Source organism: Periplaneta americana, chromosome 4 (genome assembly GCF_040183065.1).
Source record: "Periplaneta americana isolate PAMFEO1 chromosome 4, P.americana_PAMFEO1_priV1, whole genome shotgun sequence".
NCBI classification, from domain to species: Eukaryota; Metazoa; Arthropoda; class Insecta; order Blattodea; family Blattidae; genus Periplaneta; species Periplaneta americana.
This window is the reverse complement of record NC_091120.1, coordinates 70,472,997-70,489,138: the sequence shown is the minus strand read 5'-3', so window position 1 is coordinate 70,489,138 and position 16,142 is coordinate 70,472,997. Positions and strand designations below refer to the sequence as shown.

Genomic DNA, 16,142 nt, shown 5'->3' with positions numbered 1-16,142 from the left:
TTCTAAATTACAAGGGGAAGTGAAAAAATGATAACGCGATGAAGACAGTAGAATGAATAGCTCGATAGTTACATTCCGTTATCAAATAATTCCGATTTAATCTATAATGTTCATGTCTGAGAAACACAACGCTGTTAGGAGATTTAATATGCGCAACAAGCTTAGACTCGTCAATGATACTGCCTTTTCTTTCTTGCATTGGTCAAACCGACTGTCTCTTCTGTTAGTACTTGAAGTTTTATATTTTTGACTGTACATAATTAAGCGAAAATTGAACATTTATGTGAGACATATAGGAATGAAGTATTTAAGTTGCAGATGAGTTCTGCGTTTAGGTAATTCGTTGCATTTAGGTTGAAGAATAAGGAGAAATGATAATATAACTGGAATTATTTGCCAACTTTTTATTGTACAAAATGTTTACAAAACAAAACAAAAACCTACGTGACAAATGAAAACAAAGACAAATGAAGGCACAGTTGAATAGCAACAAATAATTATATTGTTCTTGCGATCGAGGCAACAAAACCTTAGCTGACGCATCATAACCTCACAAACGATTAATTCCAAAACTTGTGGCCACTTGAAAAGGAAAGAATGAAACAAAATATGCTAGAGTATAGTGATTCAAGTTAAGCATAAAGAAAATATAGGCGACATATAGTAAGCAGGTGAGAGATTTAAGTACATTAGAAGTAGATTAACTGCTAAAGAGAAAGAAACAGAAATTGACAAAATTTATGAAGTCAGAGAACGAAGTAAAATATCCATTAAAGTTGTGGAGCGAGAAGCGATTACAGTCGAGAAAGTCACGACTAGAAGTGAACCGTGAAATGAGTGACAGAAAATAATGGAGCAGATATATAAACTCACGCTATGCTAGAGTGTGGAAGTAAATTTTTGAATCGTGACCATGTTTACGACTTATGCTTAATGAGCTGGAGCTAATCTAGAATCCGTGATCTTTCTGAGACGCTAGAACAATCGCCAAAACAATCGCCAGAAGGACTCTGAAGATGGATGTTGACTAGTGTTATATATAAAAAGAATTCCTGTAAATCTAGAAAGAAAATAAAAAAAAATATATATAAAAATATGAGAATCAGTCATCGAAGTAAATAATACATCGGGTGATACATGAGAAGTCGAAGAATCGTATTGGTAAATAAAACAAATTAACGTTCAGTGAGCCAGTTTCCACACACCGCGATCCCAACCAGCTGACAACATTCTGTTCCGAGCCTCCTTTGTACTTGGACAGTATCGTTTCATTCCAGAGTCTTTGACAACTCACGACTGCCGCTAGGATTAGCCTTCCAAATTCAAGTTCTAATGTGACATTACCTAAAAACAACGAAACCTGCCTTAATAAAGCAAGTATTATTGCACGTGCTTCCTGCATTGAATAACGTTACCGAGGAAATATTACGACAAATTTCGATGGCAACGTAATGAAAGCTAATAGTCATTCCTAAAGATGGCAGTAGTAGATTAGTGGCATCTACCTGCCAGCAGACGGTGCTCAGAATAAACTATTAATTCCCAAGAGTGCCACCAGATGTCTCATTCCGAAGAGACTCGCCCAGATAAGTAGACTTGGCGCTCACGATGCCAAATGTTACCTAGCGGGTAGTTTCAAAGACTCCGGACACATAATACTGACAGGTTATTCGTGATGGTGATGACTGAAGCTCTCGCCGAAGTCATGGTGGCCGAAACTGCCGAAGTCGAAGCCCTCGAAGCCGTGGTGTTCTTCATGCTTGTGTTCCTCGTGCTTGGGCTCCTCGTGCTTGTGTTCCTCGTGTTTGTGTTCCTCATGCTTGATCTCGATGTGTTCGTGGTGCTTGGGCTCCTCGTGGTGGTGGTGGTGATGTTCTTCGTGCTTCTTGATGTACACGGGGACTTTCTTCTCAATGTAGACTGGGACCTTGACGGGGTAGGGCTTGGGGACTGGTACCTTCACGGGGTAGGGCTTGGGGATGTGGACGGTGTGTGGAACTGGCACTGGCACCTTGACCTCCACCTTGACGGGGTATGGCACCTTCTTCTCCACGGGATAGGGTACTTTCTTCTCCACGTACACGGGGTATGGTTTCTCCACGTGTACGGGGACGGGCTTCTCTACCTTGACCTCATAAGGTACCTTCACCGGATACGGCACCTTCTTCTCCACCTTTACGGGATATGGGTGCGGTACTGGGATTTTGATCTCCTTGTGGATGGTGATGGACTTGATGTGTGCCTCCGGGTGATGGTGCTCCTCATGATGGTGGTGGTGGCCCTCGAGGCTGAGCTCTTCGTGGTGCTCATGGTGACCGAACCCAAACCCGTGGATTCCTCGCTTCTCCGTCTTCTTCTCCTCTGCCTCTTGGGCGAAGGAGACGGCGAGGACCGCCAGTAGAGTAAAGGCCTGCACAAATGATGAAAACAAATCATAAATATTTGTTGCAGATACGAATTATCTTGATTCAGCATCGTTACCTTAAAGTAACATCAGATTAATCATTTCCGATTAAGGTTTGGTACAATGAGCGAGTGTTCACACAAGGAAACTAAATACATTTGTATATTCAATGTGATGATGATGATGATGATGACACAAGGAGATTAGAGTAGACACTATTAAAAGGTAAGCTCAAGCCTGTTGGTCACTTATCTCATTCCATTTTTCTCATAACCGTTGAAGGAGCTTAAAAGAAGAGACAAGCGGGAATTGACGCTTCAACATAAGAGAGAGAAATATCGCAAGCATGATCAACAGCATGACTGAACAGCAGCAGATTTAAAAAATCTGGGCAAAGCGAGTGATGAAAGGAGGGCGTCGCTGTCCTCTCTAGACAAGGGATTCGACTTCTTGCACAGCGCGAGTAACGACTGAGTAAATTCGCCCCGAAGCAGTCAAGGTGATACAGGAAAATGATTTTTTAGAGCTTTCATTTGGAAAATTCTAAAATTTATGTCCTGGCAAGTATGTAGATATGTAGATCCGTGACCCATTTCCATTCTTCCTCATCCAACATTTGTCTTAGGGTCTTAGGAAAACAAAACGAAATGTATAATAAACATCAAAATCCAACAAAACAGTCCACATGTGTGAAGTAACGGTTCGCGCGTCTGGACGCGAAACAGGTAGCCCGGGTTCGAATCCCGGTTGGGTCAAGTTACCTGATTGAGGTTTTTCCGGAGTTTTCCCTCAACCCAGTATGAGCGAATGCTGGGTAAATATCGGTGCTGGACTCCGGATTCATTTCACCGGCATTATCACCTTAATCTCATTCAGACGCTAAATAACATAAGATGTTGATACAGCGTCCTAAAATAACCTAGGCCTACTAAAAAACCCAACAAGACAGTCTACGATGAATGCCCAATATATTGAAATATTAGGCCTATCATGAATTACTACTGACAAGAAATTATTAATGACAAGAAAGGACCACGCCTGACATTGGATTACAACGAAAAAAAGTAAGAGGCTGCATTTTTCTTTTCGATAAACTCTCATAAAGACTTAAACAAAACAATTCTCTTGAAATATATTACCACAGACGTCTAAACTTACTATATTTGGGTAGTATATTTATAATTTAAAGTAAACCAATTCACTTGGGATGAGTTATTATGCAAATTATAAAGATTTTTTTTTCGTACATGTAATCAAATATATATATATTTTTTTAACCTTGGGGATTTAGTGAAGTGAATTTTTAATGGCAGGCAGAGTAACTATCTCATGCCCCCATGTTTTAGATTAATCAAATAAAACGAATACAATTTCTTTTATATAGGTTACCATAGAAATAGGCCTATACCTACTTGTGCAATTTTGCTACTCCAATTTTTTAGTCTCTATTTTGGATTTTTATCCTCGCTTAATAGCCTATTAATATTTTTCAGCAGTGTTCAGTTATAGTACAAGCCGGACAGCTGTAACTAATGTGCAATGACCTTATCACGGCGTGCCTCGACTCACCCCGTAGCAGACCGGCCTTGAATAACTGTAATGAAGGTTTTCTTCGTCGCCAAGGTCGGAACTCGTATATTAGCCCCTCCACCCCCACCGAGGTTTGCTTCAACCGTAGTGGTAAATCTGGAGTACTACCACAGTCTAGTATATACAGTCACGAAGCTTGAGTTGTGAGGATGCTAGGAACAATTGACTGTGCCGGTACTATTTCGCATTTTCTGTAATGAAACGATATTAGCGATCCTAGTGGTTAGCAACTATCTATGGATGCATATTTACTACGTATTGAGCTTCGTGACTGTATATACTAGACTGTGGTACTATAGTTGACATTGATCGACTATTTTGTGAGGGAATTTGCTATTTGTGATCCGTAGAAATTAAAAGCAATAGTTATATCGCCGATAGTAAAGTTTGCGTAACTCTACTACATTAGAGGAGGAAAACATGAACCATTTGCTGAGAAAGAAATAGATGTTGAAATGTTGTATAACATTTATATTATAAATAAAGTGCATTCTTTTAAAATGTCGTGTATGATTTCATTTCTCTTGTAATTTACGTACTCAAAAACATTTTTTTCTCTAAAAATAGTTTAAAATATTCGATTAAAAACTGTAATTGAGTAATCTCTTAGAACAATTTGCTGTAAACCTGTTCTCGAATTGTTACGTATTAGAAGAAGATTACCAATATTCCAAAATAGTCCAATTAAGTTATTCAAATTGGGACCCTTCACATGCATGAACTAGTGGGATCAGAGGAACACCTCATCGATATTTGTGAAACCTTATTTACATCACTTAATTGAGATATTCCATGCAAGTAACGCAGATGAATCTAGTGTTATATAAGAACGTTATGACATTTTCCATCATTTGGTTAACGAACGTATGCAACGTTTCTTTTTAGTATTGCCTGAGACTGCTAGTTTCACTATGTTGGAAGAAATTTTATTTATAATTATTTTGAAGCTTGTGTTTATAAACTTGCATCACTCTATAGAAACTTACAAGATTCTAATATTCTCTTGCATAATAGAAATGAATTTATGAGTAATATTATAAAACTAACATATTATAATCTATGTATAATCCAATTCTGAAATGGTAGCATCCACTCAGAAACCTATTTTCTTTTTCCTTAGGAACTGTCCTACTTTTTTGGGTTAGACTGGGGGTGATATGGGTGAGTATGAAGATACGTAGTTGTCGTGCTGTCAAGTTTCATCTCTTTGTTACTACCCTTACCGCAATATACTCGTATCAGTTGCTTAGCTTCCTAGTATTATATTATACTAATATAACTTTATAATTTTCAATCATTGCTCTCATAATATTTATTTCATTTCATTAAGTCTACACACTTAAAAACGAAATGAAGCTTACAATTTGAAACTACACATTAGATTTATGAAATTATGTTTTCTGTCAGATCCAGACGTTTGAGATGGGCAGAGCATGTAGCACGTATGGGCGCATACAGAAATGCATATAGAGTGTTAGTTGGGAGACCGGAGGGAAAAGACCTTTGGGGAGGCCGAGACGTAGATGGGAGGATAATATTACAATGGATTTGAAGGAGGTGGGATATGATGTTAGAGACTGGATTAATCATGCACAGGATAGGGACGGATTGCGGGCTTATTTGAGGGCGGCAATGAACCTGCGGGTTCCTTAAAAGCCATTTGTAAGTAAGTAAGTAGCTTATGTTTTCTGTCACAATTTTAAGAAACTACCTTTCAACCCTCTTCCTTTTGATACTTTTTTTGCCAGGAAAAGATGGCTACCCCTAGCCCTAACCGTCCCTTCCTGCTGGTTTACTTGTTTCCCGTAAGCGAGTACCATGAGTTTGGAGCTGACTTATACATTGCTGACTTCAGGTTTTGGGAAATACGACCATGATGACGTAACCTGTGTTCCCTAAACGTCGGAGATAGTAAATGTGAAGACTAGGTTGGTGATCCTAATTATTATTCGCAGTGCATTTTACGTGTTTAAATAGATAATAATAATAATAATAATAATAATAATAATAGTGATAAAAATAATAGGCTATCCAAGAAAACTGTCATTTTAAGTAATAATGGGTATATTATTATTATTATTATTATTATTATTATTATTATTATTATTATTATTATTATTATTGACACGAGGTTGTTGATTTAGATTTAACAGTTTCTGGAATATCAGACTTTCTCGACAACCTCACTAATTCTGCATTGCTTATTTGCCAGTCAGATTTGTTAAATTCTCACAACCTACTTTACTGACCTAGCACTCTTTGCCATTGCTGTTCCAAGTTCTGCAATATCCTCAGAACATGTTCAGCATTATAATAATAGTTTCGTATTAGACATCTGAAGACCGAAGATAGGCTTTCTGAGGAATTCCTCAGACAAACAAGAGAGAGAGAGAGAGAGAGAGAGAGAGAGAGAGAGAGAGAGAGAGAGAGAGAGAGAGAGAGAGAGAGACAAATTCTCCGACTCCTTCGTCGGGTATCGAACCCTAGGAGGCTGTCTCTAATCAGATGTCCAGCCAACTCGTCACACAGGTTCTGAATATGAATTTCTCTGCGTCGTGCAGCATCGGGTAGTGTAAGTAGTCCACGACAGATGCACCGCTAGGATCCGTGGTAATTTATGAGCCATAATATTTCAGTCCAACGGTTTTCTAATACACGTACCTCATGCTCGATCATCATGAGAGTGCACAAAGAGAACTTCGGCTTGTTTCCATGTCAAATTACGAAACACAGAGGACTGCGCATTAATGTACTTGAGATTCTTCTTAGTCTTGCTATTTCTGTCGTGAAGTAGCAACTTTTCAAAAAAGACTGAACATTAGTTAGGTCTCTCTTTCATATTTTTATCCAGTGATATTAAGAAATGTAAAGTCTTAAAAAGTAGTAAGCTTTGCTGTATATATATTTGTAAATATATATTTCGAGTGGTGGATTTTCAGTTCTGTCTCCCCCCCTAGGCACAGCAACTTTTGTCGTCTTCCCAATTTTTTTTTTTTTTTTGTAATTTTCATCCATCCATTATAATGCTTGATAAATGTTGGAATTCTAAGTTTATTTTAAGGAGAGAATTGTAACTTTAAACTTACAAAACAGACCTACCAGATTTTAAATATATTTCTCCTTGTCTTCTGTTGAGAGAACTGATCAATTATTTGAGACAATCAATTTTCTCGAAAACTTTGTCGCTCTACGCTTGTAGTCTACTTAAGCTATTGGTAAATTCGCTTCTATTACATAATAATATGTATATCAAATATAACAATGCACGACGCGAAGGCCCATGAAGTGCCAAGGCCGACAAGCCGACTTCAAGGGTGAACTATCATCCAACCAGTACGGCGATAACGTGTAGTGAACACGATGATTCCCATAGCTGTTATAACTGGTTTTCGAAGCTGGATTTCGAATGTTAGGGTGGCTGCCCAAATCTACCACAGTACTGGGTGGGCACCGGTCCCAATATGCTGGTCGAAATTTCATGAAAAACTTTCTTTCCTCACGACGAATCGAACCAACGCTCATTCCGTAACGCGAATCCATGCATGATGCCTCAGACCAGAACGCTACGGCGCAGGACGTTTATCATAATACAATATATGAGGAGCTTTTTCTTCAAAACTTAACATGTCCAATATATGAAAATACACTTCATATGCCAAAAACTTTCTTTTCTGCAATGAAAAAAATATGTTTTATGACGAAATATTAAAGATTTTTTTTTGCAATCGATTCCTATAAATTTTTATCGAATAAAAATCTTCGTTTATTAGAGAAACGCATATTTGTAGCATTTTCTAAAAATGGACATGTTAAATTTGGAAAAAAAAAAAAAAAAACTCGTCAAATTATATTGCCTAAAAGTAAAATAAAGTGATCAAATTTTAGATCGTAATAACATTTTCGTTACACATTACCATGTTAATTAATGACTATTAGGAACTTTGTGACACACTTGTAATTACAAGTTTAATATAATACATTACCAAGTGTTTGTTTTAGTAGATTTAAATAATCAGTTCAAAATAATATTGAATGAAGAGTATTATCCCAAAATTCGCTCAATCCATTTGCTATTTTTATGATTTATGCATAGCATATATATATATATATATATATATATATATATATATATATATATATATATATACACGATTATGTTTGAGACCTCTATCACATTTTAAGCTTGTTTTCTTCCGAAATAATCCTTGTCTAAAAGTTTGGGTTATTGCGTATGTCACTAAAAAAACTCACTCAGTTCGTAGACCGGCGAATAAAAAAAACTAACACAGTCCTTTCATAAAAATGGATTTAACGCGTTTTTGGATCACACTCTTCAATAGGTTCCTAAACAGTCTATTTTATAATATTCAAGATTTTTTTATGTTCATATTGATGTTATTTTTAAACTCTTCATTTTGCCAATTTAAATGTATTTGTTGTATTCCTGTATTTTTGACTCGCCAATCACCCCTCTGAGTTTCCGGCTAAATAAAGATTGATTGATTGATTGATTGATTGATTGATTGATTGATTGATTGACAAAGAAATAATCTAACAGTTACTTCACAGTTAATATGCATATAGCCCACATTCCTCCATTTTAAAGATTATTTAAGATTCTAAAATAATAAAAAGAATAAATTCGCAAAGAAATACTTTTAAATTTGCAAAAAAATACTGGATGGTGTTATGAAAGCCATTACAATTTTCCCAAACATAGCCGAAAGGTATACTAAAGTAAAGGAAGACCCATGAAGGATGGATCGAACAATAGAAACATGTTAGTGAGGCTTTGAAAAATGGCAACGCTGCCTATAATACAATAATAAACTATTGAAACATTAACATATGAAATAAAGTATCATAAAATATGTGTTCGTTTCTATATGTTGAAAGGTTTACAGTAATTGATAATCATAAAATGGCTATGATATTTGAAAAATGATAACGCTGCCTATAATAAAATAATAAACTATTAAAACATTGACATATCAAATAAAGTATCATAAAATGGCTATGATGGAAATTATTTACTCCGATATTACCAAAATGTGACAGAAAAACAAATAATTGTTGTGTATGATTTGTTTTTTGGAGTTATATAATTAGAAACAAATAAAATTGCGTAAAGAAAAAGAGCTAAATATTTTAAATTGCGGAGGTCATTATTGTAATTTATATTGGTATTTGCTTAACAGCTTAATAGTGTAAATGAGTGTTTTAATTATATCTAACAAGTGAAGAGCAGGCCGCTACTCACCAGAAGCTTCATAGCTGCTTGTGTGTGTGTCGCTAGCTGCAGCTCTGTGCTGTGATGACAATTTCGGTGAAATGCACCGCTTTTATATGAAAATCATTAAACTGGATATATGTTAAGTGGGTGCTCACTTTCGCCTTCAAATTAACTCTTGATATAAAGCTGGTCAGTGTCCTTTCTCTCTTGTTTTCATTTCTCTCTTTTGTTTCTCCCGTTTATCTCCTCTCCTTCCTTCCGTCCAACCAGTACGCATTCCTCGAGGCCATCTCTCCATCTCTTTCTCTGTCTTCAGTCGTCCGTACACTTCCTTCTACTAGAACCAGGACGAAAAATAGTTGAGAACTTGTGTTCATAAAGCGACGTCCAGTGTAATTATTGGCTGTGACAACATTTTCAGAGCTCACTTGAGTGTGGCGACGAGTTTTCTAGATTTGTGAAACGAGTCGGTTCAGCCATTCCAATCCACTACTTTTTATTTCTGTGGAGCATGTAAGGTAAAAAAAAATATAAAAAGGAATCCGAATAACTTTCAACTGCAGTTTCGTTTCGTACTTGTCTTTAATAACAAGTTCCTCCACTCGTTTCCCTGGGGGCACGACGCTAAAATCAGATCTTTATTCGCTTGGGTACTCGTCGAAATGGACACACGTATGTGAGACTTGAAATTTCTTTCATAGTACAAAATTTAGGTTGATCACACCCTAATCGTAATCAGAGTAATTGAATTCTCTGTTTTCTAAAATGCTTAGTGGAACGGCTAAAGCATTTGCTTTCCAAGCTGTAAATCCGCCTTGAAATCCCGGCGAGTTGAAGTGCAATTTATGACAGACAAGGAGAATTTTGTAGAATTTTTAGCTATATATCCGAAGGATTCGCGTTCGATTTCCTTCTCGGAACTGGAAAATTAAGTCACTCTTATTGGTAATGAATATCTCGGGTTGGTGCCAATTCACACAGGGAATTTTCGCCCAGGAGCATTTTCATCCTCGGAACAGTGGTCCATTGGACCAAAAGAAAGTTCAACAGAAGAAAATTGTCCCAAATGTATAATTTTATTCCGTTAAATTTACTACAAAAACGAATAATTAAAATTTGTTTGAAGAAACGTTTTGATTATCCAACTAAATTAATTTATTCTGAATTTAATGTATTTAACATTGAACAAATTTATGAATATATTCTGTTAAAATTTTATCATAAAATAGTAATAAGTTTATATTATAGGCGCATAATCATGACACAAGACGAAATAATAATTCAACATTAGTAGAACCTAAATGTTTCACATCTGCTGGTCTAAAGCATAGCATTAATTTTGGCCCTCGTTTTTATAATTCTTTAGCTAAATTACACCCAGAACTTCTAACATGTAACCCACTAAAATGCAGTATAACAAGAAAATTATAAACGTGTTAATGTCTTCAATTTGATTAAATGTATAGCCTATGTGTATGAATTAATCAGCTTCTATTATATTTGTATTCTATAATTTTGCAATATATTTATAAATTGTCCTACTTTATTCACGTACGATATTATTCTTCTCTATGTTAATATAATATTATATTATATAAATTCTTTGCCGCTGTTATTTTAATTTTTATTTCCTATTTTATTTTATTTTCCATATTCCTCTTATATTAATATAGGCTTATTATATTATATAATTTCACTGTAGCTGTAATTTTAATTTTAGTTCCTATTTTATTTTATTTTGTATATTCTCTTATATGCCTATTAATAGTATATCTGAACTGCGACCGAACACGAGCGCTGCTCATTCGGTCCTCAAATTTTGTTATTATTACTATATCTCCTTTTTAATATTGATTGTATAATTTATTTCTATAGTTGTAATTATATTCTGTATTCTGTATATTCAAATTTAAATAATAATAAACAAATAAATAATTAAATAAAATAAATAAATAAATAAATAAATAAATAAGTAAAAAATAAATAAATAAATAAATAAGTAAATATTGTTTTATGTATTACATTTTAAATTTCTTCCACTTCTAGCGATGGTAGATGATCGTGATCAACAGCCTTCAATACCTGCACATCGTTAGTATCCGGTGCTGTAGTAATAGCCCGTTTCGTGTAATTTTGTTTTCTTCTACAAACTCAATACAATTTAGTTCTATTAGATTTTCTTGAGTGCAAGTTATATAGATATCCTCTGTGAACCAAATTCATTCCATTACTTGTACTTGTATAATTTCTCTCTGATCGCGCATTAGACCTGATTTATGAGCAACTGGAAATTTAAAATTGTAAACTGATGTATAAGCAATTGGTAAATTAAAACTGTATATTGGTGTATGGTCCCGCGCCGTGGCGTCGTGGTCTAAGGCATCCTGCCTAGGACTCGCGTTACGGAATGCGCGCTGGTTCTCATGAAATTTCGGCCAGTCTATGGGACCGGTGTCCACCCAGCATCGTGATGCACTTGGGGAGATACGATAGGTAGCGCAATCCGGTTGCGAATGCCAGCTATAACGGCTGGGCGGATCATCGTGCTAACCACACGATACTTCCATTCTGGTTGGATGATCGTCCACCTCTGCTTCGGCATGCGGGCGTGAGGCCAGCAGCCGGCTGGTCGGTCTAGGCCCTTCACGGGCTGTAGCGCCACCGATTATTATTATTATTATTATTATTGTTATTATTATTATTATTATTATTATTATTATTATTATTATTATTATTATTATTATTTTATTGGTGTTTGAGCAACTGAAAATTTAAAACTGTATAGAAAACAGAAATATTACCATATTACAATGGATATGGATATGGGAATATTATTGGATGAATGTTCCTAGGGTGAGGGTAAGAATGGAATATGTTGGGCAAATTATCTTTGGATTAAAATTCTTGGATGAATTTTCTTGGATAAAATATTTTGGGTGTATTGTCCCTTGTGTGAAGTATTTATGGATTAAATTGCCGGACTCTCTTATCTTTGTTCTTTCAGCCTGGACTATTACGTATTTTAATATTATGGGTTATGATTGTATATTAATATGTAAAATAAACCCTCGAAATATAAAACTACATATCAACATAAAAGAACTATAATAATTGTAATTGTACATTTGATTTCTTTGTACGATGGTGAATTTTTCGAGAAATAATGAAACAAGAACAAACTAGACATTTTGAATTTTCACAATCAGGAATTATAAATTATTCATCTTGATTATACATCTTGATTACACAACCCTTAACACTGTATCACTTCGGAATATGTATGATAAAACTTTCCTGTGTTAAATTTCAACGTACCTCGTTTACATGTTTCGACCTATTTATGGGTCATCTTCAGAACTGGTCGTTGTTGGTCTTGGCGCCATTTGTTCTGTTTCCTTTGAGGGTGTGTTCCTGTGGTATAGTGTAGAATCAAAGAGTGTGTGTGTTTTGAAGTTGAGTTGTGTAAATTATTTACTGCATATTCGTGGGAATATGATAAATCTATCCTCATAATCCTGTATGTAAATAAAGTATTCGCCGTTCCTTCACCTATCGGTAACCGTAGTTTCAATTTTAAATTTTGTTTTCAAGCTAATTTTCGACTTTGTTTGACACTGAAGTTACAGAAATGTACTACAAACATATTCTCAAAGATATTTTCTTCGCCCATACATAGCATTTCAATGTTGGCTGTAGTCCTCTGGAATGTCTGTCAGCTGAAGCCTTGATTTTTCCTGTACGTCTCTAAGTAATATAAGGCTGCTTGAAGAGTTATAAATGCACAGAGAGCTGCCAGTGATTATTTTTAAAATTATGTTAAAGAAATTAATCTAAATGTGCAGCCCATAACTTACTGTGCTTCGAAATTTTTACGAGTTATTCGTCCACCTGCATATACGTTTAATTGGAATCATATTTCCTTTGATGAGATGTACTTGTATAAGAATTTTACTAAAAAAAATACGATTTTTTGTATGAATTATTTAATTTGTAATTGATATAACATAACAAAGCTGTTTTTAATTTTTTTATGTTGATAGTATCCGAGATTTTCAGTGTCCTATATATAGGACGTCAGTCATATCCCCATGCAAAAACATTATATGACATAAGTCGTTTTAGCACAAATGTATATAAATTGTTTAGCTTAACAATACATGAAATTAACAAAAATTATAATATCACTCGCACACAATAAGATTATTGTATTTTTCGAGAATGTTTATGGTGTATGATACGTGATAAAACATTTTACATGTACATCAACATCACACTTCATACATATTATTGTTGTCTTTGTGTGACACTGCCTGCATCGAGTTTGTTTTTCTTGAGATACCACAAAATGATTACTTCCATCAAACATTGCTCAGTCTTAGATGAGATGGTCTACCGCAGTGGTCGTCAGCATTCGCTGAAATGGGTAAAGGGTAAATGCGGCAGGATTAGGTAGAGAGCATACCCGCCAGCAGCCACAAATGCACCTGCGGGTAAGAGACGATAGCCCGAGAGTGCAGTGATTTGACGACCGCTGGTCTACCACTTGACTGTACATGTCGAGCAGTGGATTCGAGAACAGATAAGACGTGTATAGCGTGCATGCATTTTGTTCTGCTACATCAGTGCAGACTGAAGTGCCATTTCTTGTTTCTAATAGATGTTTTGTACAGATTGAAATTTTGGTCCACCCATATTTTTGTTGTACGGTAACTAATATATGATATTGGGCTATTTCACTGATACTTTCTTCTTCAAATTTCTGGAGTACGGTAACTTGAAACTGTGTGCACGGAAATTGAAAAATGTAGTATTTCCCTGCTGTATGTCAACTTCTTCCCAATTGAAATTTATTATTCTTTCTCTTCATCTGTATATCCGTTGCTGAATCACTAGCATTTCTACTGCCATTCTCACTATCGCCTTTACTATGTTCATCATCACCATTATGACTTTCGTCATCATAATCATCCATTCCCTCTCCTTGTGTTTTGAGGGTTACTGCCGTCTCAGCTCGCAACTTACTACCAGGCATACTGTCAATTGTAGGGTTATTTTCATCACCAGAATTCTCATCAGTTACGTTACCACACGCATTTATTGGTGATAAAATGGTGATGGAAATGTTATTGCACTTAGGTATAGCAACTTGGTCGTCTTGAATCATTTGTAAGGCTTCATTTAGTGAAAACCCCTATAATAACATGATTACCATCAGTCTCACGAAATCTCCCCTTTTATGACTGACGTACTACATGTAGTACGCCTAACTTTACCATGATATGGCATAACACTAAATAAAAAATTGAATCAAATTATGAATTATTATATACGAAGTACATCATACGAGTATGCCCTATCAATATCAAAAGAATTATACCTATAGCATGTGATATATACCGACTTCGAGAACAACATGTTCCGCTCCACAGCCATGACTCACACAAATATGTTCACAACAATGACTCTGACAGACAGAACAAAATAAAAAAAATTGGAGGCAATTTATAACACATTAGGATTATGGTATCATGTTTGCCAACTATGAAAATCTTACACAACAATGTTAAAAAAATAAAACGTCCGGTGTCCTATATATAGGACGTCAGTCTTATCTGGGTTCAAGAATTACTGAAAAAGCAAAGACATAAAGTGTTCAGAGCCATAGTGAGCCAAGCGCCATTTATTAAAAACGAAGAAAACAAGAGTTAAAATTAAGTGGTTACCATAATTTAACGCAACATATAGCAAGTAAGATAAAGTATGCACATTAAAATTAAATGATATGTCAATCTTCATTAAACTATGGTATTCACTTAACTTTAACCCTTACTTTCTCCGTTTTTAATAAATGGCGCTTGGTCCGCTATGGCTCTGAACTCTTCATATATGACGCGATCGCTGAGTTAGTTGAATATGTCTGTACGGGAATCCCATATATCGTTGCACCACTAATCTAGCTATCGGCGTAACTCAGTTGGCTAAGATACTTGCCAGCTGATTCGTAGTTGCGCTCGGGAGCGGGTTCGATTTCTGCTTGGGCTTCTTACTTGACTGTTTTTTTTTTCTGTGAGGTTCTCCCTAACCGTAAGACGAATGTCAGGTAATCTATGGTGAGTCCTCAGTCTGTTCTCACAAATGCCATTTACGCTAAATAACCTAGTAGTTGATACAGCATCGTTAAATAATCAACATAGAACATAGAACAAAGAAAAAACAGCCCAACCAATTTATAAAAAATGATCGAACTGAACCTGAGAACTATAGATCAATTTCTGTGGTTCCTACAATTTTTAGGATTATTGAGACTTGTTGTGTAATTAAAAATTAATGATTTTTTATATTTTCTTAATCTTAGCCTATTGCGGCTTTAGGAGTGGATTATCTACCTACAACCGATGTTATAAAACTAGTCTCATCAATCTTGAAAATTTGAAATCCACAATGGCACATTGGCTATCTTTTGTGATCTTACTCAGGTCTTTGATTGTGTGCCACATACAATATTAGCTTGTACACTTTATCACTGTGTCATCAATGCAGTCGAATCGGGGCTGTTTTAGAAATCGCATAATAGGACGTACTCAAATAGTATTTTACAATGACACATAGTCCAATGCGGCTGAAGTTGAGAATTCCCTAAGAATCGGCTCTTGGGCCATTTTTGTTTATGGTCGTGGTAAATGACCCAGCTTTAAATATTAGTAGTAATTCTCGATACTGTTTGCTGATGATACCACACTATATTGTAATGGTAATAATACTATAGATTTCAATGAATATATGACCCGATCGTTGAATGAAGTATCTCAGTGATTCGAGGCTAATGGATTTTTTTTTGCCTCAATATAAATAAAACACTAAATATTTTGTTATGTTTAAGTGAATTTCACAAAGAAGATATTGATTCTCAGATGA

At 35.4% G+C, this 16,142-nt stretch overlaps 1 protein-coding gene across 1 annotated transcript; it reads right to left on the bottom strand.

The window, feature by feature from the left end:
• Positions 1–389: 389 nt before the first annotated feature.
• On the bottom strand, positions 390–9,406 carry LOC138697885 (mantle protein-like). Its single transcript, XM_069823469.1, has 2 exons — positions 9,255–9,406; positions 390–2,410 (listed from the first exon to the last, which is right to left on the bottom strand). The coding sequence occupies exons 1-2, from the start codon at positions 9,264–9,266 to the stop codon at positions 1,667–1,669; spliced, it is 756 nt and encodes a 251-aa protein (XP_069679570.1). The 5' UTR covers positions 9,267–9,406; the 3' UTR covers positions 390–1,666.
• Between the last annotated feature and the right edge of the window lie 6,736 nt (positions 9,407–16,142).